Source organism: Halichoeres trimaculatus, unplaced genomic scaffold (genome assembly GCF_033239565.1).
Source record: "Halichoeres trimaculatus isolate MK-OKI-2021-1 unplaced genomic scaffold, fHalTri1.1 fHalTri1_scaffold_3, whole genome shotgun sequence".
Lineage (NCBI taxonomy): Eukaryota > Metazoa > Chordata > Actinopteri > Labriformes > Labridae > Halichoeres > Halichoeres trimaculatus.
In genome coordinates this window covers 5134174-5159077 of record NW_027437181.1, presented here as the reverse complement: position 1 = coordinate 5159077, position 24904 = coordinate 5134174, and the positions used below count along the sequence as shown (strand labels likewise).

The window sequence follows — 24904 nt, the reverse complement described above, 5'->3', positions numbered from 1 at the left end:
AGGTTGGTGGATCCTGGTTATGTCCTACCAGTGCTCATCTACCAACTCAAACCTCACCAATCAGAGCTAACGTAACCTCACTCTTAATTTTATTGATAGACTTTCCAGTTTGATTGGATCAGCCACACCGCAGTTCACCTAAATCCAAAATCTCCCTCAAGTAAAGTATTTATCACTGCCCAAGCACGTCATCTTCGTTATCATCATGGTAGCGTTATTTGCCTCCCAGGCTTTTTCACAGAGTGCAGTGAAACACACTTCACCTTAACACTGAGTCTATATTTAAATTTGGAAACTGCTGCATGAGTCAACTCAGGAAATTACCTTTAGAGCATCTGATCCAGCAGCAACTGGACTTTTAGGTTAACTTTCTCATTGCTAATGGTTTGACAGAATGAGAAACCACCATGTGTATGTGTGTGTGTGGGTGTGTGTGTGTGTGTGTGTGTGTGTGCCTAATGCAGTGAGAACAATATCATTACGAGGAACCTTTCCAGACACAGACACGGTGAAGAATTACAACACAGATTTCAGCACAACGCAGCAATTACAGAAGCTAATGTGCAATCGTGTTAGCGTTGTGAAATATGAGCCGTGGCCTCCCTGCACCATGAACGCTAGCTCTGTTTTACATCCAGGCTGAGGATATGAAACCCCAGAGAAGACGCCGAAGGAGTAGGAGACAGAGAACGGATTTATCTCTCCCAGCAGATGTGGAGCGAGCTTCTCGGGCTCCCAGTCAGCAGCCAGGACAGTTTACAAGCTGCAAAAAAGATTGATTGTCTATGGATCCCTGTCCCTGCATGGCTGCCAGCGCTGAGCTAATTAAAGAACACTTCTCTGGAGGAACACCGAGCAGCAACCAAGCACATCCTATTCCATCTTGAGAAAACATGTTGCTCTGAGCCTCTTTGGAGGGAAAGCTTTGTAAACCAGCTGTGCCAGGTGTCACCCTGTGGGTGTAAAAGCTGAAACTTAAGAGGAGCGTTAGCATTATGCTGTGGGAGGCAGATAAATATGTTGGTCAAATTGGCTGCGATCATCCCTTCTTCTTTGGCCACATGCTGGTTCTCGCAGACTGTAGAAGACATACGCTGAGGTACCCACTAATTAGTCACATTGAAGTCTCAGCGGGCTTTTATTTCAGATCAAAAAATAAACAGCATCACATTTTCAGAGCTGTTAGCGAGCATTTAGCACAGTCTGAGGCTACACGAGTGGCTGTGTGGATAATATTTAAGAACAAACTGTGAGAAAACATAAACCTCTTATCCAACTGTTCAATCAAAATTAGACGTTTTGAGGGATTATTTGTTTATCAACAACACCGGATACGCGGGCAACTTGGGTGCAGAAGCACTGCGGAGTATAATGATTTGGAGTTAACCTCCAAAAAGTGCATTTTCAAAGTAAATGTTATCACTTTTACAGACGGTAAACGCTCCCAGGTTTGTGAAATAGCAGTGACTGGACGCTGCTTCTGTGGTCAAGATGCGTGCACATCTTTATGATGATGTAGCCTGATAATCCCTTTATATGATATAAAAAGGAGTAAGTTAACATGTTATCAAGATCCAAACAGTTAGGAGGTTTCTGTTGCATTTTCATGCTTTGCTGATACTCCATGAAGAGTCTGTTGTGTCTCTTGTGGTGCTTCAGACTTTGTTTATCTGTTGAATTTTGCATTTCCAAACCCTCCAGAGACCACACTCTCTGAGTCTGCACACAAACTGTTGTACATTAGGCCAATTCACTACCCTCCCTTCCTTTTTTTGTTGTTGAGCATGTAAGCATGCTAATAAGCTAATGAGCACTTAACAAAACCAAAGCCAAGGCTTTTGAAAACCTCTCCCTGGTATTTGGTCATAAACCAAGGCGCTGAAATTGAGACATAATGATCCGGTTGCAAAGCTAATCCTCTTGAGAATAGAATGGTCTCAAACAAATGCCACAGAAATGTACCCATTTGATTTGTTCACCCAACCAAACATTTCCAGCCTATCGGTGTCCTGTGACTCATTCAGCCACTTTCCTGCTCTCTTTCCCTCACTTTTTCCAATTTTCCAATTTGTACTATCGGAAAAAAAAACTCACCGCTCAAATATCCTTCTTCTCATACAGAGAAGACTCACAATTAGATCATATTGGGAGATCAATCTTGCATTCTGAAATTTTCATTACAAAGTTTCCAAAAACGAAATAAAATTAGAAACTAATGACATCTCCTTTGATTAAAAAGTAGAAAAAATGGGAATAATCCATTTTTTGTAAATGTGTGCCCTGCTAATCTTGAACATTTTAACCAAACTGCAAAGCAAAGCCATTTTTTTCATTTGCGTGATTAGTTTATTTATCTCCAGAGTCCTGGTAATCTGCTTGCAATGGTTTGCACAAAAGCAATAGGCTGAATCAGAACTGGAAGTCTAAAGTAAAAACTCTTCGATATCAAAATAAATCACCCAGCCTACCCGAAAAAAATAAAAAATAAAAAAAGAGTTAACTTTTACAGAAATAATCCTGCTCGTCTCTTCTGGGCCTCTATACATGTGTGTCAGTGTCTGTGTCTGCCTCAAACCCTCTCCTCTGCCTGTTTGTTGATGTTTTGGTTTTTATCAGGACGTTTCTGGGTGGAGAGTAAGCGTGGTTACATCAGTCAATCACAGCCCGCCCAGTGTGCACGTGACTTTGAGTGTTGCTGATCGTGAGGGGAAGCTAATCAGAGCTGCTAAGATAGTGGATGTAGCACAGAAGAAGAAAAACACAACCAAAGTGAAACAAAAAGCCAAACAGGTGGAGCTTTTTCCTGAACAAGGGTGAAGCTTGGCTCGACTTTCGCTCGTTTTTTGGCTTTTGGAGAGCACGGCGAGACAAGGAGCAACGCAAGTTAGCTTCCGGCTAACAAGGTTTGTGCCAAATACCTATGATTAGCTTGTGCTAGCATGCTAAGTCAGGTGCACAGCTCTGGAGTCTCTCCCACATAGAAATGTAATGCTACTGGGCTGGTGAGTGTGTTCATGCAATCATGGAGGCAGTGGGTGTGTGCTGCTGCTGGCACTGAGCCAAGGGGGAGGAGCACAGTTTGAATCTTGTGTTTACTAAAAGGTAAAGAATATTCCTGCAGACCCTACTTTTAACAAAAGAAACATATTTTCTTGCAAATATGAGAATGGTGGTTGTTCTCCTCTGTGATGTGAACAGACAACATTTGTTGTTGGCCATTCACATTCCCTTTGCAAGCCATTTTTAGGCCACCTCCATTCTCTGCTGTGATGTTATTGCCATTATTGCTTCTCTGATCATGAAATCATGATACCTTTGTTACCAAGCCAAAAAGATAACCCCACTGTGCCTCTCAGCACTGTTTCTTCACCACACAAGAACAACACATAGAAATTAGATCCTCTTTCTGTAATTCATCATGTTTATAATTAACCTATTTGCAAAATGTTCACCTACTAGAAAACTGCATGTCACATTTTTTTTACTATGTTACTGGAACCAAGGACATGATACCAATACAAGTTTGCCACAACAAAGGATTCAATGGATCTCTTGAATGAAAGCTTTAGTAATAACATCGGCTACACAAAGGATGTTAGCATACAGTCTGGCCAAAGAGCTTTCACTTCATTTTTAGTTTTAGTTTTCAAAACAGTTTGTGGTCATGTTCATGTAAAAACTTAAAGACGATGAGTAAGTAAAACAGACAACCAAACAAGATGAGCTGTGTCAACCTGTGATGGCAACAAAAAGATGGGGAACTATGGTTTTCATCCTCTATAACTTAAATAATTTCCCCAAAACACAAAGTAGAAATTCTCAAACTGCTTGGAGTTGAAACTGAAACTCCTCCAGAAACCAACATCAGACAGTACAGAAGCCACGTCTACCAAGTTTTATTTTTACTGCCTCTCAATCCACACACAAGAAGCTCAGGTCAGGATACAGAGTGTGTGTTTGCCTGTTACATTGTGTGTGTATATGAGTGTGTGTGTGCTGTTATGTAATATGATCCTGTGAGTCAGTGAGAGGATGCATGCAGACATACCAGTGCAGGAGTATTCATCCACTCTGATGAAGCCTGGGAGACAGTCGCAGCGATGGCTGCCGGGCAGGTTGACACACACCGTGTTGGCCTGGCAGTAGTGCATCTGAGTGGCACACTCGTCGATATCTGAGGACAAACAGAAGAGATACAGTGAGCTGATAACTCCTGAACAGCTCTCGATAGACACTGAGGAGATAACGCTCATTGAACTGCATCAGAACCAGCTCGTTTATCTGCGTCACCTCAGATTAGAGCGTTTCATTAAAGGTCCAAACGTATTCAGTCAACAACCACAAAGACAAACAAAGCCAGTTTCCCAAGTGTACCCAAAAAATTACAAAAGTCTTCAAGGACTTACACCAGAACATTTAATTAACTCTTCTCATATTGACGGGTAATTTCCTGTTCATTCTTCAGATCACATCTTATCTCCTTATTGACGTTAAAAATGTTGGTTTTCCCAGTTATAATGGATAATTTTATCTCGTTATCTCCAGATAATTAAGTTAATTTTTTTGGTACTAATGGGCTAATTTTATGGGGAACCATAAAACAGAACAATAAGTCGTCTGGATGACGCCAAGGTGCTAACGCCAACATGAGTTATACAGGTTTAAGCTTCCTTGTATACTCAGTTCAAGAAGAACAGCACTGCTAAACAAATGTTCAGTGATGATGTCTGACTTTGTCATATCTGCATGACCGTAGCTTTCAACAAGGAGAAGATGCCATCAAGTGTAATCCAACTTTCACAGGGTGTTGGTGGATTGGCAGTTAAGGCCCGTGTCCTCTTGACCCCTGGCTCAACTCCTCCCTTCAATTCCAAAGCCAGCAATCAACTCTGTCTGCTACCCTTTGACTCTGCTCTGCTTAACAAGGTCTTGACTTGGTTGCTTCCCCCTAGAAGGGCTCCTCGTAACGGGTCCGACAGGTCCATGAGGTTGATCATCCCTTCCCCTTTAGACCAGGGGTTCTCAAAATTTTTTAGACCATGAACCCCTTTCATGTTAGACATTTTTCCAAGGCTCCCCACCTTGTTGTCATGACAATAATTAGCTTATTATTCATAATTTGTAACAATGTAACATAAATTATTTTGCAACAATAGAATTAGACTTGTAAACTTTAAGGAAGTAAAGTGAATGATTGGGAGCCAAAACGTATGTGAAAGTGCCCTCCTGGTTGGCAAAACACACTTAACTGCCCTCTTGGCTGGTTAAAATATGATTGACTGCACCCTTGGCTGGCAACACATGTTGCATGTGCCCTTTTCCCCCTTCTTTTTGCCCCTGCCCTTTAGAAAGTCTGTGTACGCCACTGCACCAACGTGATTTTTGAGGGTTTTTTTCTTTCTTTTTTTTTTTCATATGAGAATTGATCTCATAACCTGACACGCCAGATGGACACTTTCATATATCCATCACAGAATTATTTCACAAGTCCATCTGGGTAGCAGCTCTTCCGATTTGTTTTTAGAGGCGGGACTTTTAAAACAAATCCGCAGCTGGTGATTGGACGACCGTTCTGGTTAACACACTCACCACGGACCAATCCACATCAAGCTACAGTATGACGTAGCTTATGTGAGCCGATGCTTCTGAGAAACAATAGATGAACAACTACTGAATCACGAGAAACAGCTGTGAAAAAGGTGTTAGACGACAGGTTCCGTTTTTATAAATTTAACTTAAGAATCAAAGGAGCGCTAACAAGTACAAAAGTCTGCTGACGTCACGTCTGCTCCCACAGCTCCCGCCTCTCTTCCCTGATTGGGCCGGTCAGAATTTAACTGAGTGAAATCGTTGGTCATTGGAGCCAGGTAAGATGGACCTGCAGGAGGTCAGAAACTGAATTAGGCAGGTCCGTCTGCTCTGCAAGGTTATTGATCTCATGCCACAGGACTAAATTGGGCCTGAGTACCAGAAAAAATATCTGATTTTATTAGTGCAAGAGATCTCATTTTATTTATATGCTTTTTCAATAATATAACATACTTTTACAAGTGTTCCTGAAATGATTCCCTCTGGCTGTGGTTCGTGGACCCCTGGGGGTCCTAGGACCCCACTTTGAGAAACACTGCTTTAGACCACAAGACTACGTCCGGCCTCACAACCTGGGTTAAGAGAAGTCTCCTACTCCAGGTCCACCCCCATCTCACAGGGTTGTCCTCCATGGGTGGGGCTTTTTGGGGTTTTCTTGGGGCTGGTGGTTTCTCCCCTTCCCTGATTAACAGTATGGATGGTGTAGGCCTCAAGCTGCTCTGACACTTTTTCTGTCACTCCCGCTCCAAGATGTCTAACAGTGCACAGAGAAACCTTATCATGGCGCCATCTGTATCTTCCCTGACTGAGAGATGTTTTACGTCCCTCGATAGTCCTCCCTTGCTCCTCAGTTTTAGTTAAATAAAGATGTAAGGAAGTCATTTACAGCACAAAGCAGGAAAGAGATGCAAAAAGGCTCTAGTCTCTGAATCCCAGGTCACTAGACTGTCTACTTCAGTAGATTAAGCAGTTTGGCAATGGCAAAGATTTGGTTAATTTTTCATGTGCGCATCCAACAAACTCAGCTCTACAGCTCATCCAACATGTTCCTCAAAGAGAAGTAAACAGTCTTTACAACAGTAAAAATGGAAATTGAGGAGAATTAATTTGTAGAACACAAATTGCCTTATTGTTGAGCTATGCTAATGTTTGTTTTTTTGGATTTTTGAAACTCTTAGAATTGGTCACGACCATCTGAAGACAACTGAAATACAATATGTGGATTTGTGTCTGTAGAGTTTGCTCAATAAAAAAATAATGTTGTTCATTGCAAAGACAAAACACAAGAAAAAATCAGTCAAAAGACGCAGAGGGAAGGAAAAGAAGAAGAAGAAGAAGAAGAAGAAGCCAGAGGAAGGATTGAAACAAAGCAGCAAATCAGATACGATAATGACCTATAAACCGAAAAGGATGAAGGACGACAGCGAGAGCAGCATCTTCCCCGACATCAATAATGTTCAGCTAAATTGTCACATTACATCTCCTCATCTCTGAGTACCCCTCATGCTAATGTAGCTTGAAAGACATTGTATGAGCATTAAAACACAGAGCTCAGGGAGGCATTAGACGAGCGGATGACTGTTGATGAAATAGGATTGGAAACACACAAGAGAGGTGTTATGCACAGGGATGAAATTTGAGTTTGTGTGTGTGTGTGTGTGTGTGTTTACATGGACGCTGAGCTGCAGAGAAGCAGTTTTCCTGAGGCTATACCAGGCCTTTCCACCACTTAAGGGAGTCAGTGTGCTTCACTTCGGGGGGAGGGAGAAAGTGAGAGGAGTATTTCCATATCCTCTCCTTGGATAAATCCATCCCAGCTTCGAGGTCTTCGGCTCACACTTTCCCCTTTACAACAGGATGAATTTGTATGAAGTATGTAATTGACTTACATGCAACAGCCAGAGGTTTTTTCTCTGCAAATTTCATCCTTGGAGAGTGTACAGTAGGAGCGTCGAATTGCACAATCAAAGGGAGACGGATCGTGTGTTCAGGCGTACAAAGCCTCGCCGGCCTTCAGCAGAGAGCAGCGCTGATCTGCGACATCAAAACATGGAAACTGCTGGAGTGCTGGAGGCGGCGATGCTGTACCTGATTTCCATCTTGTCACGAAGCCGCTCTCTGTCCAGAGAGCTGCTCGTTTGGTCGTTGGAGGAAGGCGCCAAAGAGTCACTCAGGCTCTGTGTGTGATATCAGCAACACACAGCTTTGATAATTCAAAGGCACGAGCCGACCGCCTTTGTCCTCTTTGGTTCAAAGTGTCAAGTCTGACAATGATAAGGCTGTGTGATCTCTGTCCTCTGTGTTTGCACATGTGTGTGTTTGTTGAAGCAGGTGAGGTCTGCTGACAGAACTGGAACTGTCATTTCACACGGGGCAGAATTCATTTCCCTGGATTTGCTGGTGTCTTTCTCCTCGTCTCCCTCCCTCCAACCCAGACCTTCTCCTCCCCCTCCTCCTCCTCCTCCTCCGCCTCCTCCTCTGAGCTCACTTTCTTCATCTCACTGCTGCTTTATTCATGCTGTGATGTAGGTCAGGGCTGAGGAGGGGAACAGCTAAAAATAAGGTGAAGAGGAGTCTCCGTGTGCATGGTGGAGTGTGTGTGTGTGTGTGTGTGTGAGATTGTCTGGATGTTGAGTGTTTGGATGCTGCGAGGCAGAAAGAGAGAAGACTCATTTTCTCAGTGTGTGTGTTTGTTTGTGTGTGTGGATATGCATGTTAGTGCTTGTTTTCCAACCCTCCTCCTGTACACAGGTTAATGGAAACAGCCTCCTCTCAACCTTACGTATGGAGCTCCTTTATTCCCCTCCCTCTAATCAACCCACATTGTGTTTCTGTATCTGCGGTCCAGGACCTGACTGACCTCTTTGATCAGCTCATTTGTTTGTCTACTCGACGTCCTGTGGATGAGACTCTTACACATGTTTCTGAAAGGTTTCCACTCAATCTCAGAAGTGTTAATCAATTTTCTTCTTCAGGCTTTCAGCCGGACTGTCACTCAGTCTGTGTTTTCAAAAGAACAGAGAGCCGTGAAATTTAGTAGACAGATTGAACGGTGTCTGGCTTCTGAAAATAGTTTGAAGGTTTTTCTGAGCGGCTGAATGAGAGAAAAAAAAGAAGAAAACTGTAGCAGAACAGAAAAAAAAAACTTTTGTGAAGAAACTTTTCATGCTAAATGTACAAACCGTAAAGTGAGATGAGATCATAGACTGTATGAGAGTCATGTTCCCCACTTTGAGACCTGTGTCACCTGATGTTTTCATTGTGGTAGCATCTTTTTTTTCTTTACAATCCAGCACCCTGATGGTCTGAACTTTCTTTTTGAAAAAAATTCATTTTAACATTTCTTCTCTTTCAACAAAGGGCGCAGCTCCCAGTATTAACTTTGGCAATAACAAAAATGGCGGAGGAGGAAGTACACATATGGAGCTGATTCCTTTTTAAAATCTTTCACCTTTTCTTTGCTTCAATACAGCAAATGTTAAACCAGAGGTATCGTGTCACCTTGTATTCAAACATGGATGAAACATAACAATGCTAGATGTTCAGACTGAGCATGTGCAGATTTTCAAACCTCCACACATTCTAGCTGCAAAAACCCTTGAATCTGTCTGTAAATTAATCCAAACATCCCACTCTAAAAAAATGTACAAGATCTTTGCGAGATTGGGATCTTCACAAGATCTTTACATGATTTTCATGAGACTTTCTGAAATGATAAGGTCGTCACTAAAGGATCTTCTAACTGGTTTATGACAAATCAGTGGGTGGGCCTTGTCAGAGCAACAATAACCCAAAATGTATTTAAGAAAGTAAAAAATAAAAAAATAAAGAAATAAAAATTCTGATCCAAACACACTATATTTATTTTTAAAAAGTTGTTACATTTTTGGTTTTATTTATTTGTTTTTATTTTTTTATTTCAGTGTAGTTTCAGCAATTTTGTCACATTATTTACCAGCTATGAGTTTTGAGTTTTATTTATTTTTTTCCTTGTATCTGTTACTTTATTGATCAGTTATTACTTTATTTGTTCATTTTATTTTATTTTTTTTATTTATTATTTTTATCTCAGTGTAGTTTCAGCACTTTTGTCACATTATCTACCAGTTATGACTTTTGAGTTTTATTTATTTATTAATTTATTAATTTATTTGTTTATTTATTTATTTATTTATTATATTTGTTTCTTTATTGATCAGTTATTACTTTTTTTTCCCATCCCCGTTGTTGAAACATTTTCGGTCATTGTTATAAATAGAATAGAATAGAATAGAATAGAATAGAATAGAATAGAATAGAATAGAATAAAATAGAATAGAATAGTTTTTCATTGTCCACCAAAGTGGAAAATTGACTGAAATCGGGCTCTTTCAGACCTCAAAACATCAAGACAAGCCATAAAAGCCACCCACAATAGCTGACCAATCAGAGAGAAGAGTGTTTGTGAAGAGGGGTGCCTTAAAGAGACAACATCCAAAACAAAGCTTTTGCAACAGAGGCTAAAATAAGTGTTTTCTAAAACACTAGTGAGAGTAAAAAAGTATTAAGCTATAAATCATGTTAAGTCACCACAGGGGCACCAGAGGGACAGTATTAAGACTTAAAAAAAAAAAGCACAATACCTCCTCTTTAAGCACACAGACCAACATAGTGGTAACAAAAAAGTCTCCAAATCCTGAACACATCATACTGGTTAGACACACCCTGAAATTCAGACTATAGATACTGCCAAGGCAGAAACATTGACAGTGGACACAGGCCCTTGTAGACACTCCAGTATTTAAACAACATAGCTATAACTCTGCATGCTGCCATGAAACTGACCGGAGTAGCCACAGCGTCCTCGTAACTGCAGATTCACTGATCGCTCAAATTACTTCTTCATGGAGAAAGTGACTCCTGCTGAAGCAATTTGTCACTTGACTCATACATCTCCCCATCTCTATTTTCTATGTTCACAGAATTTAACTTCACCTGACAATTACTCACCGTGGTAATTGAGGCTTTCAGTAAGCAGCAGTACACACACATACCGACTGTGTAGACAAAGAAAAAGAAAATTTCACTTATTTTCCTTAATGCACTTGGTGTAAACAGCTAATGATTCCTCTGCTTCTATGGTTTGACTTCACAGAGACACAATAAACAACCTCAGCAGTGTGGGAGAGAAATAACACTTCCTCATAATGGGCAGTTTTACACAAATTAAATTATAATGTCTATACGCAAGTCTCAATCACTGCACAGCAAGACTGGCAATGAAACATAAATATAGGATATGAGATGAAACAGCAGGGCAACTTTCTCCGTTAACACCATGATGGAGAAGTAAAGACTGCAGGAAATGCTGCCTCGCCATGCTGAGCTGTTATTGGCTAACGGTTTTGAGATTACAGTTTTTAGTAGAAAGAGTTTTAGTTAGAAAATAACACATTTAGGATTTAGATTAAATCCTCATTCATTTGGTTTGTGTTTAGTTCAACGCCGAGCGTGCTCTGAATGTGTTTGTCTCAGTAATAAACCTTGAATTACACAGATTTGTCTTCTCACCTTCAAACCGTCTTCTGTTTTTGTTTAAAGTTGGCCTTCTGCAGAGCAGTGCGTGGGCTCAGAGTTAACTGTGAATAGCTCCAGTGTTTCTTAACCATGACGCCTTTTCTGTTTTCTGTTTCAGATGTGTTGGAAAAACAATAATGCTACTTTTTAGAGTTGTGAGACAGAAAAAAAAAATAAGAAGGCAGTCTGAGCAGAGGACTTGAAGATGGTTGGAAGACTTGGATCTGGAGGCTGTGATCCTCAGCTGAAATTGCATCAAGCAGACTTTGCCACCCTCTGTCCAACTTCTTAATATGCTTTACAGAGCGCTAAATGGAAGATATGAAGGAGGCCTGCAGCACCAAGAATCGTACATGCAAAAAGTTTGTCCAACTATTCAAAGATTGGTGCAGTTGTAGGTGGCAGCATAGTTACTTCAAAATCGAGCTCACTGGGAGAGACAAGAGTTCAAGTAAAGACCCAACGGTGAGCAGACACAGAGCTCCCAGAGATGATGGAAGGGCAGGTCGTGACTCTGGATTCAAAGACAAAACACTCCATTTGGCTGAAAAGTGAGAAAACAGCATCTCCAGAGTTTATAGGGGACAGAAAAAAAATCACTGCACTGCAAAAACTGAAATCTTATCCAGTGTTTTAGAAGAGAATAGAGTAGAACAGAATGTAACTTTATTGTTATTGCAACAAGTACAACAAAATTGAAGTCACAGCAGCAATCATGAAAACAAAAGTAAGAAAGTGTATAGAAAGTGCAAAAAGCTCCATAAGAAAATAGATGCTGACAACTTGTCTATCATTCTCCAGTTCAGCCAGCCTCCACCTCCACAGGGTCCAGGACTGAGCTCTGTCTCCTGAGAGACTCTCTCCTCTCTCTCTCTCTCCTCTCTGTCCTCTGTTAGCCATGTCTGTGAACAGCATGATGCTACTCTGCCTTCTGGTATTCCCTCTGTTGCTGAGTTAGCACAGCTAGCTTGTTTGTCGTTATTGGAGATAGATCTTACGTTCCTAATAATGATGGATAGAAGGACAGGTCCATGTCGTCACTTCTTAGCTCACACCTGAGAACCAACGCGTCGTCCTCACCTCCTTCTCCTCACCTCGAGGGAAACATCTGTCCTAGCACCAGTCAGCATTGACACGCTAAAGGCTGCTAAACAATGTGGCCATGATTACATGTAGGATCTCCAGACAAACACAGGAGCAAAAATAGTAAAAATATCACTGAAGACAAAACCAGTTTGGTGTCCATGACCAACAAATGAGCCATACAAAGTAATGATCCACTCCAAATGCAAGATTATGAAAAAGAGACGAAAAAATTACAAGAAACGGACAAAGAAGAGAGAACTGCTGCAAGAGGCAGCCATAGCCAGCAGGGCGGGGCCTAGCAACTCTGTTGCTTGGCTCCTACCCACAGCACCAAAACTTTTATTTAATGATTTACTGACCGTAATGTTGCTGAATTTCACTAACCTGCCCATTTTTCTGCCCCAAAACTCCAGATTACATCTTGGAAATATTTAAGGCCCATTTATACGTCCTTTTCAAACAATGTTACCGTCACTGCTCTCATACTTCCATGCCTTCTTTACGTTGGCTTTGCTGTTAACCAATACAACCACCAGGGGGGCACAGCCTAGAGTCAAAAGTGTATGACAATAACAACCTCAAAATCAGACATGGCGACTGTGGAGGAGATATTGCTAATGTACCGCTGACATAAAAGACAAAAACGGAAGCAGCATTGTTGGAACCAGGGGTTGGTAAAGCTGTTGGGGTGTTTTCACACCTGATAGTGCGCACCCTGGTGCGGCTTGGAATGTCATATTGATACTTTGTTGCCATTTTGCAGTTAGTGCGGTTCCTTGCACATCTGCTTTTTGTCACTCAGGACCAAACGCCGCAGTATTTTGAGAGCGTCATGTTTCCATGACGACAACGGCTAGAGCGCGTGCAGTTGGAGTCTGGAAGCGCCGAGAGAACGGTTTGCTTAAATCAGAGATGATGGAGAGTCAAATAGGCCTACGCCGAGTTTTTATAGTGCTTAAAATTCATTTCTATATGGTTCTATATTGTTTGTGTGTATAACCATCTGCAAACGATAGTGTTTGAAAATGAAGTGCAGCTGCGGCTTGAAAAAAGCATACAGATGCACTGGAGACGCCGATACTTTTTTTTTTTTATCCCCGAGGGGAAATTCAGAAATAATGATTCTTACCATGTACCGTGAGATCCCCATCAGACGCAGATACAGACGACCGACAAGGTAATTAATGCCTGTTATATGATAGGCCATATAAAACGATGTGTTTTTGACGTGAGGAGTCAGGGGAGAGCCCTGCTTTTTAGATGAGTATATAAGGGTAGTTAAGGATGTTGGAGTGCGCAGCTGTCCTGCATCACAAACAAAACTCCACGGGAGCCCTCTAATGTCAAACTCGCCGAGTTCGCCTGACAGTTGCATCGCACCAGAGTGCGGCTGCTTTCACACCACAGCTGGTGCGCACCAGAGTGCGGCCAGAGCCGAACCAAGATCACCTCCTCTGGCCGCACCAGTTTGGTGCGCACCGGAGTCCAATTTTGGTTTCACACCAACCCAAATGGGACCAAATATAGGTTGATCTAAATTTGGGTCAACCTAACACTGTAGGTGTGAAAACACCCTTAAATATATTGCAAAAGTTCCACCATTGGTGTTTCTTATTTGTTTCTCACTAAAGCTACACATCGGATAGCAACAGCAACACTGCCCCCACGGTTTCCTTATCTGGATCTGTATTTATCATTGAGCATTAATTGGTCTTAATGAAGAGGAAGGTGCCTGACTCAGCTGTGGACCAGATGGGTTTATCCTCAGCATTGCTACAAGACTGATGCAGACGATAGCGGAGGAGGATTCCCAACCAAGCATAGACAAACTTTTCAGCAGAAAGTTAAACCTTTCTTTTGGATCTTAAGAAACATTTTGATTTCAGGTATTAAATATCAAAAATCCATGAACTGTAATCTAGAGTAATCAAACTGAAACCAAAAAAATGGTGAAATATTATATTAAAGTGTCATAAACCCAGACTTTGACACCTTTTAAAAAAGTTTCTACCTTTTTTGTGTGTGTCAGGTGATTGAGCAGCATCTGAGTGTAATGTGCTGTAATTTGGATTTCAAACCACTTAGCACAGAAAAAGTGAAAATAAAGGAATAAGAGAGTCACTTCTTGTCGCTGTGATTGACTTTTATTCCTACATGATGATAATTTTTAATGTTGAGCTCCATAAATTGCCCCTTTTTGAAGGAGGAAGTGAATCTAAGCTGAAAAAGTAACTCTGTTAAAGTTAGGTTTTGGACAGTTTCAGCCTGTGAAGAAAAACAAGTGAGCCTAGTTTTCTCCCACTGTGTGCAATTCACACACAGGCGACAAACTTCTACTTCTGGCAGCAACTTGAAAAGAACTGCGGTATTATCCTTTAATATGGGCCGAGCCACGGAGAGCGCCAAATGATTCTCAATGACGAAGGTTTTCCACTCTGCAACGAGGACACAGCGAGGCCTCAGAAGACTGAGCTCGGTGCCTTAATCGTCTCATCCGTCTGTGCCGCAAATAAGGCAAACCCAAAAACATGACGATCGACATGCAGCACAGGATGACACCCCTCTGTAGCGCTGCGTACCCCCGCTCTGAGAGCCAGAGGAGGAAAAGAACTACTGATGCATTTAATTAGAGAGTCTTCAGAGAGCAGCGGCTCTTATCAGCATCCTTGTCCTTCTTGAAGACACATGCAGAGCAGAAAGTGCTGTGTTGCTGCGGATTAGGAACGCTGCTTTGTTTTTGCAGAACAATTTGTTGCAAAAAGGACTCGGAGATGCCGGGATTTCCACTCGGAGAAGGACAAATTTGAGCCTTTCCTCTGGACCTGCAAGCACTAACCAATCAAAAACAGTTCTAGCTATTCTACAGCTGTAACACTTGTTGGATCCAGCTTCTTGATTTCAAGATTTTCTAACTCAGCTCATTTAAAGTCTTGAGTATGAACTGCTGATTCGACAAAAGAAGCAATTTGGAAATGTCAGTTTGGGCTTTGGAAAGTCATAATGAGCCCTTTTCACATATATTTAATCTTTTAATCTTTTAATCTTGGAAATAGTCCTTTACTGCAGCTCTAGTTTCCTCTGATGCACTTGCAGTTTGCAGGCACGTGCAAAGAGAAGCTAGCAGATACTCATTTGCTTTAACTGTTTACATTGCACACATTTTCTAGCTGTGAATACCCGTGCTTCCTTTTTAATTTCCTCCTGTTTACCCTGGTGAAGTATTTGGCAGTTAGGATAATCTGAGACACATCCAAAGCCAGGTTTTAATGTGAACCGGATGTCGGTGTGAAAAGACGGTTTGATCCCAGCCGTCACTCTGCAAACCCAACCAGGAGCTGACGCTTTACCGCGCTGCATTCTGACAGACTTTGACTCAGGCGCCTCAGACTGTAACAGAATCCTTCTGTCAGGCAGAGCCGAGCAGTTTACCTACATGACAGGTGCTCTGTGTGTTCTGCTGGATGTTCACTCAGGTATATTTACTGCAGAGCTTAGAGAAGTACACCTGGGTGCCCACTAAGAGAAACAAATCCATATATCAGGAAGACGTAGGCGGTGCGGTGTCTCACGGATAACGGCACAGCTGAGATCTTATTGTTGGGAGAGAAATCCTGAAGGCAAACTGAATTTGCATCGTCGCAGAAGACAGAGAGATGTATATCACAGAGGAGACACAATCCACCGCAGCGGTCCCTGATGCTTTGGGATGAAATTTTATCAGGTTAGAGAACGCATGTGTGCAGAAACCACACACCTCATCCAGACGTTGAGAGGAAAGAAATAAAACACCACATTTTCTTTCTTCCTTTAACTTTTCTCACTGGAAAATAAACTTTTTAAAGAAAGAAAACTGAATAATTTCTTCGAATCCGGTGTTACACTATACACTGGGTCAAGAAGTCAAGCTCTTATCATAAATGTTTGATTGTAAAGTTTGTATACTATCTATTTACTTTTGTTATTTTTAATTTTCTATTTTTGAAGTGTAACATGGCCCCTGTTTTTTTTTTTTTTTTTTCTCTCTTTTTTTGTTATATCTGTTGTGCTACTACAACTCTCTTTCATATCATCCCCCTATTGAAATAATGGTCTGAGTCATTTTTTAGGATAATGACTTTTTGGCTTAAATCATCTCTTGATCATGCTGGCTGTCTTTGGTAAAACTGCTTAAAGCTGTAGCTGAAAAGTTCATGAACTTTATGCTCTATAGGACAATAGCCTAAGTCAAGAGGGTGATTTTGTCTATTTTATTTTTAGCCTAAATCAAAATTTTGTTTATTTAGGATAAAATGTGTGACTTGGGCAATTTAACAAGCTTTCATGACGGTGGCTGCTTCAAGAAGAAATAGAAACTTAAGTACAGGGGAAGCTGTAAACATGATTCTTGAATCAGTTTCTACTGGTGAGTGATTGGGTTCACTATCATAAAAGCTACAGTATAATGTGAAGTAACTTAGTCTAAATTTCACAAGTTACAGTTTACTAAAAATTTAGCTACTTCCAGCTAGCTACCTATTCCTGGCTAGCCCACTTATTTCTGTTTCTCTATTTTAAAATTGAAGAAATGTTTTTGCTTTTTTGGGAGGAGATGTATGAGTACTCAGTGTATGATTGACCTGACATTTGTCCAATTGAGGTTGGAGTTATTTATGTTTTGAGTTTGCTTTATGGATTTAAAGGAGAGTTAATGTTCAGATTTTAAAAAGTTGTCAAAACTAAATGTTGGAAATGGGTTAAGTTCAATAAAAACCCAGCAAAGAAGACCTGAAGAAGTGAGGAAAGGGACTGCCTCCTGACCAATTGGATTTACCTGATGTTTGTTTCATTTAACTCGGTAATTTCAGTTTGGAGTTTGCTCTGTGGAATTAAAAAGGGCAGTTTAATCCAGGTTTAAAGTTGGCTAAGTCATTAGAGTGTTAAAAAGAATTGGCCTAAGTCACTTAATTCTTTAATGTTACATGATTGACACACAATGTTCTCTGCATGTCAACAGTCATCCACTGGGAAGGCCTTTTTTTATTCAAATGATTAATAAATATCAAATGCTCTGGATTGGGTAAAATTTTTGTGTTTTCCCAAAAACTTGAAAAAAATGCCATTATTTTGATAGGGTGAAAATATGTATTGTTTCTGTTGCTGGTTTGTGTATGACCTGCTGGGTATCACCCCCTTTTATTTCTCCTGCTATTACACGGATTACCTTTGTGAAACTGTTGAGTAATTTATCTTTTATATGTATTAAAAAAAGTTAAGGTGCAAGTCTGCTCCTAAACCTCTTCTTGACAATCCTCCCTGATACTAATGGGGGAGAATAGGGAGGTAGAGCATCCAGTCTTAGTTTACACTGTGAGAGTGTAATTAAATCAGAAGTATGGTGTCTTTGTTTGAAATTATTTAGAATGAAACGTAGACCTCATAAACCATAGTGGCCATGCTTTGCTGAGTGTGTTAGAAACATGTACATTTCTATGGCTCTTCAATGCAGGAACACAGGCTGATAACCAGAAGGAAGCGGTGCAGCTGCTGAGCAGTAAACACAGGCGCTTACAGGAAAACAGTGCCAAAAGCCTGCAGCAGCTGGGTCCAGTTATGATTTATTGGAAACTTTTCTTTTGTTTTCAGCACATGAGCTGTGTTTGAACCAGAGCTTGTGAAGAGAGAAACACAGCCTGTCTTATCAGCTGGATGAAATCAATCTCCCTCTGCTCCTGGACTCCAGAGGAGGATACTTTCAGGAGAACCTGAGCGCTTTGAAACATTTTGAGCTTGGTACTGACTTTAGTTTTAAATGTAAGCTTTAAACTTTACCTCGCTTGCAGGGACAGGAGGGAAGAGAAGTATAGGTCGTCTAATAATGCTCTTAGAGGTGGTAGATGCAGAACAGAACTGTGTAGTAAGGGACCATCTTCGGACGGATCTGCAGCAGCTTAGCTCTTTATGAGAACTTAAAGATGTGTCCACGTTAATCTATTTTTAGAATCTTTAGATTGGCAGCATGCTGATTTGAGGATTGACTATAAGATTAATGTGTAAGGCTCTACATGGGCTGGTCCCTTCAGAAAAAATAGAGCTTTTAATCCCCTCAGAGCCAGGACACAGTTTGACCCACGTTCCATCTGTTTGTATGGAGGAAGCAGGCTCTGTAAACTGCTGTTCTGTCTGCTTCACATTTACAACAAGTCTTTTTCACATCTGCTGTTAGGTGCTTCTCCCTCTTCCTTTTCGTTTTCTTTCTTTTTTTTTTTTTTCACTTTTTTCTTTCCTTATTAGTCAACTTTGCATTTGGAGTCTGTGGTTACTTTTTTATGACTCATTTGTTGGCCACAGACACCAAACTGGTTACATCTGCAGTGGTCTTTTTACTATTTTTGTTCCTGCATGTGTGACACTGTTAACACATGAGATCAGCTGTTAGCTTGGCCAGATGTTCCCCAAGAACTGAGGAGAAGGAGGCCAGGACGTGCTGCGGCTGCCGAGAGAGCTAAGAAGTAGGGGAGTCCTGATACAACCTTATCACTTTGGATATGTCGCAGCCTTGAGCACTTCAGCAGCTCTCTTCTTTGTCCGTTTCTTGTAACTTTTTTGTCTCTTTTTCGTCATCTTTGTATTTGGAGTGGATCATTCCTTTGTATGGCTAAATTTCTGGTTACAGACACCAAACTTTTTGTGGCTTCAGTGATATTTTTACTGCTATTTCTCCTGTGTTTGTCTGGAGATCCTACATGTAACCATGGCCAGATTGTTTACATGTGAAATCAGCTGTTAGCAGCATTTAGCATGTCAATGCTAACTGGTGCAAGGCCAGATGTCTTCCCACAAGGTGAGGAGAAGGAGGTGAGGACGACATGCTGGTTCTCAGGTGTGAGCTGAGAAGTGATACCAACACCAATCCGATTTCAGCATTAATCACACATCCTTTTATGACTTATTTATAGCATTAAGGCTTGATCAATACTCAGACTTACCACAGGAAACTTCTGAGTTTTGCACTTAGCTGCAACGTCCTTTCGAACCCTAACGAAAAAATACTGTCTCACAGCTGAGATCCTCCTCCTCCTTGCTACTTTGTTAGCAACTTAGCACATGCTATTGTTGTGATCACGTGGTCTCTGCATGGGGATGAAAGCTCTGGAGCCGAGTCTGAAATGGACTGCTTACACTGGAGATTTCCGATGCAGGTGAAATAATCAGATAGTTGTTTTTTTTGCTGATATTGGACCGTTATAACTATTGGATTAAGACACACCTGCTAAGAGGAGACAATATCGACCTGTTCTTTCATCCGTGGTTATGGGGAATGTAAGATCTATCTCTAATAAGATGGATGAGTATAAGCAGCCCAGCCCAGCATCAGAAGGGAATACTAGAGGGCAGAGTATGGTGGCATTCTACTGCCAACATTCGAGGGCAAATATGAGTTTCGCGCAAGCTTACTTTTACAGATTGCTTTTGCTTGTGCGCAAAGGCTCTTCCACCTGGGAAGCTTTCAGGTACAGGTGCACATTTTTAACATTTATGTTCTCAATAAGTAATGATGGTACAGGCTTTTAAAAATAAGGTGGGAGTATATACAACACACTTTTAGGTACCCTGAGGCATAAGGAACACAGGAAAAAAGTGTTGTGGTTCTTTCTTTACAGAATCTACACATTCCTGCACCTAAGACAAGCTGATTTGAATTTTAGACCGTTTTTTGCTGCTGTCAAATTTTACTCATTTTTCACTGCAATATGAAGTTCTACATTCCTATGAGGTCAGGAGAATCAGGGCTAAAGGCAGGTGTAACTCAACAATGTCTCAGCAACAGAACAGAACCAGAATGCAAGAAACTATTCAAAAAAGTAAGGCAAAAATTGAATATTTACTCTAAAACAATGAAAACTGTGAATAACTATGTGCAAAACACTTAATTATAGTCTTGGATCAAAGAAGAGTGAAGTATTTTCATTTTTACAAGCTCTTAACGCACTGACTGTTGTTCATTGGTGTAGAGCAACCCCAAAGCTGAAACATGTCATCAGGAAGATGGATGGCAAATTTCAAAGAATTATTTAGATTCAAATACAGGATATGTATTAATAATTTAGAGCTTATTTAAAGCAGTAAAAAGTGTAAAATTACTTGTTTTTTACAGAATTGAGCTCGAGCAAGAGCTTGATTTTCTGCAGATTTTCAAAGAGGACATGCAAATAAATAAGATGTGAGCTGCATCATCGTTCTTTCCCACCATTTTTTATCATTGTTGCTGACGTCACGTGTGATACATTCGGGGACCCTTAGAAACTTGAGAATCTGACAATAACACCACTTTTTACAGCTTGTGAATAGGACAAATGATTTGTGACTTAGAGGGTTTCACTGCCATTTCTTGTTTCCTTTCTCCAGCCAAAAGACCACAGACAATCAATGTTGTGAGGACTGAAGCCAGTCACATCAGGGGATATGATGATGACAGCTCGGCCCGCCCACTGACTGCCGAAAAAGAAAACCTGGAGAAAGCTTTGCGGGCAGGTGGGCCTCTGCTCGAGCGCTGTACAAGCTCACGTGCAGGTAAAATTAGTCTGCTCACGCGGATGCTAGACTTTAGCACCCGTGGCTCCTCAACAGACATGTCAATAACAACATGACGTGACATCTCATATATGCTCATGCAAACCTTATATTTGCTCTTGAATGTTATATTTGAATCTCATAGGATTTCACCTTCACAAAGGAGAGCAAGACTGAACAGTTGGATAAAGCCAGATCTGTCTTGGGCCTATTTGGGTTCCTTTACATTTTTATGTGGTTAAATAGTCCTGCATATATATATATTTTTCATTCTTTATATTATTATTGTAATGTCTGCACTTTTAACTCTCTTGTTTGCTGCTCCTGCTCTATAAATTCCCCCGTTGTGGGACTTTGTTGATGACGTCCACCAGAAGACAGAATTCATTTTGACCTGTTGATGTCAGTCTGGTGTCACGTGTGTGTGTTTTTCCGTGAACCGTCTTGTTTCCACTAGAGCTACTGTTTATTTGCATCCTTTCCCCACAGGCAGCTGCAGCCTGCATTATTATTCTATGAGCTGTTTGAGTAACAAACACACACACACACACTCACGTACACACACATACACACACGAACATACATCCTTGATTGTCCCTGAGCCGGGACTTTGGCTCGGGCAGGAGCGGCAGATGGTTGAATTTAGCTCTCAGGTTCCTGCAACACACACTCACACACACTCACACACACATAACCATACATACACACAAGTTAATTTGACAGGAAGGTCATCTACATACATTATTCGAGTCCAGATGAGAACTTGTTTCAGATTATTAGCCAGATTCGAGCATTAGCGAACAGTTGCTGGGTAACGCTGATGCCTCGCGGCTCACGACCTGCGTGATCTAATTGACATCCCATCAGTCATCATTCACCTTGGAGCTGATAGGACAGAGAGCAGCAGAGAGCTGGAGGAGGAGGAGGAGGAGGAAGAGGAGGAGGAGATGTGGAGCTGCTTCAATCACTGAGGTTTTCAACCTGGTATTTTAGTTTCTGTGGAAAATTAACATCCTTCATCTGTGAGTCACCGCGCATAAAACGACAGGCGGGAAACCATGAGAGAAACAAGAACACAAAACAGAGGCAGTGAGATGTAAAAACTGAAAGATTCAGAAAAACCAGAGAGACCAGGATCCAGACAAAGCCTGAGGGACATCCAAGAAGCAACCCTGCACTTGTTGTGACTTCATCAATGACAGGCGGTAATCAGTTTACAGGGGGACTGATATTGGAAAATAATGACAGCGCTGTGTGGGAACGCTTAATTAGCTTCATTGTTATTCCCATCCAGATGCAGCTGCCACCTGGAGAGGAGGCTGACAACCCGCTCATCTCTGAGCTCACATGTAAATACTGCTGTTTCTTCAAGTTTTAATTTGATATTTTTTTTGTTGTGGGTTTAATGTGGAGGTGGGCGGGGGCTCTGAGATGACTCGATGTTATTCAGGTTGAGTTTCTGTGGGAGTTACAAGTAAGAAGAGAATTCAATTTCCTCCAGACAAAGAGAGACTGATCACTGGTTTGAAGTCTGTGTTGTCTGATTGTCATTGATGGATGTTACAGCCAGCTCTCCCAGGGGAAGTTAAATCTCCTGTGGGGAGGTTTTGGCTTTTTTAGGACTTCCAGGACCATCAGGATGAAGACTGATAAGTCCCAGATATGTTTTTAACACCTGCAAGCACTATAGTGGTGTTGTAGTTGAAAGCATACAGCAGAACCAACTTCTATTTTTTTCTATAAGGGTTTTTACCAAATGATGCATTTAGCTATTGAATGAAAGCAAAACTACAGAGATAAGATGACAAGATTTGACCAAAATCGTCCCTACTCCTAAAGTTTGCCACTTGTGCACTAACTCCAACTTATTGCACAAAATAGTGTCATCAAGGCCCAATTGATCTTAAGCGCCCCTCACACTGCCCCGAAAAACGCTTCTCTGCCGGCGGAGACCCCTGAAATGCAGAGCGTTTTTCAAAGCAGCTCCTGCCGCCGTGGCATGAGCACGGGGTAACAGGCGGCAGTGTCGAAGAGGTGATTCAGCGAACTTCACAGCAGAGCCCGCCCAAAAGTCTTTCACAACACCTCCTCCTCAAAAACACTACCCCCGAGTAGGACCTTATAGTTTCTGTTTACTGTATGATGTGCATATGAAAGATTCTATTATTATTGTAGAGCTCTGGATATTCAGAAACCAGCAGTATTAGCTCCTCCATTGCTCGTTTTGCCCCACATAGCCTGCTATTTCCGTGTTTTCTTCTTCCTTCGACGTGATTGGCTGTTTCCAGGCGGCTGCCGCCAGTTCAACAGGCTGGACTCCGGGCGGCAGGGGAAAATCTGTGCACGTGCATGTGGGTGGCAACCGCTTCTGGGTCCTACTGCCGCAGCCAAAACCGCTTGCCGTCTGCCGCTGTCCCTCATTAAAATGACCGGAGGCGGCACATTGCCGCACGCCGGTGTGAAGCCCCCTTTTAAGAGGGGGTATTGGCCTTCATTAGGCTGTATGCTGTCTGCCTAGTACCCACTTCTTTACATGATTTACAGTTCAAAAATATCCTATATCTTCACTCTGGTGGTGTTTTATTTCAGCCTCGTTGGAGCTGCTGTCTCTTTAAGGCTCCCTGCTCCACAAACCCCCTTCCCTCTGATTGGCCAGGCCTCTGGTGGCCTTTTGGGGCTAGAAAGCTTGAGAATCACTCCGCCAACATGTCATGAACCAGTTAGGAGGTCCTTAAGTTATGATCCCATCATTTCAGCAAGATCTTGTGGAGGTCTTGTGAAGATCTTGCAAAAATCACCCAGTACATTCACATCCATGCTTAAAACATAGGAAGGCATATGTCCCCCTCATTAATAAGCAACTCCGTTTTTTTGACACCTGGACCTTATTTAAAGGTGTGTTCATGCTCATATACTCACTCAGACAAACATTGTGCAGCTCTGAGTCCTTCAGAAGTTACTTAGATCCAACTGATTTTAGCCGCACTTAGCGGGGGCCACGGCAAGGGAGCTTCAGCGCGGGACATGATCTCATCTCAATTTGGCTATATTTTTTCATCCATTGCCAGTGTTATCACAAACACACTCCTCTTCTGTTGCCATAGGCGAACACTGTCCACAAGCGCACCACCAGTTAGTGGGCGTGCTCCTGTTTGTTGTTCTCGAGCCAGCTCTTCGTCTCTCTCCCTCTGCATCCTTCTTTCATGGAGCTCCTCGTCCGTGTACTCAGGCTCAGACCGGTAAGGACAACCGTCAAACATTTGTTGACCAGGCCAGCTCTGGGTCAGCTGACCCACCTGAAGACGGTAGACGAGCTGACGTTATGATGACACTGGCGATGGATGAAAAAATATAGCCGAAATGAGCGATTTTGCAGAGATTATGTCAGGATATGAGCATGCACACACCTATAAATGAGGTCCAGGTGTCAAAAAAACAGAGTTGCCCTTTAATAGGGATGGGCACTGGAATAGGTACTTTTATAGATACCAACCAAATTCTGTCTGCAGTTCCAAGAATCTATTCATGTAAAACCAAAAATACCATGTTTAGGTACCCAAACACAGCCTTGCGACTGAAGTAGTGGAAGAGTAGGCGATTTTCCACGCTAGACATGAACACAGCATTGCAAGGTTATATACTGAAGAAGAAACATATTAAATAAAAAAAAGAGATTTAATTATTAAACAATTTAATGTTCATTTACATATAAAAACTTAAAAAATATTAGCAAGCACTGCCTAACCTTACCCATCCTCAATACACATCAAAAACCACAAAATCAACAATATTTGGTGCAACAGCAAACAAACTGAAGTAAAAGGAATTAATCAATGCCAAACATGAACCATGTGGACGCTTGTTTGCTCTTGTTTCAATCGGTCACACCTGCCCGAATCCATGCCAGCTCTAATCCCTTTGTTTGAAAAAAGATGCAGGGGCAGCCAAATGAAGCATTAGTATCACAACATGCTATTAGCAAAGTGTTAGAGGCAAACCCATTCTGTTAAAGTGCAACTCCACCAAGCCCAGCTTGTTTTATAAAACACTATGTTATTTCATCATTGTGTCAGGAGAAAAAAAAAGATGAACTCCATGAGGAAACCTTAACATCTTATTTTCA

General features: G+C 41.6%; 1 protein-coding gene across 1 annotated transcript in view; it reads right to left on the bottom strand.

Annotated features, from left to right (window-relative positions):
• LOC141787630 (protein kinase C-binding protein NELL1-like) overlaps window positions 1–24904 on the bottom strand; it is a 418608-nt gene that overhangs the window by 125496 nt on the left and 268208 nt on the right. The window contains exon 13 of the mRNA XM_074666181.1: window positions 4049–4174. Within this exon, the coding sequence (XP_074522282.1) occupies window positions 4049–4174 (126 nt within the window). The remainder of the gene's footprint in view (window positions 1–4048; window positions 4175–24904) is intronic.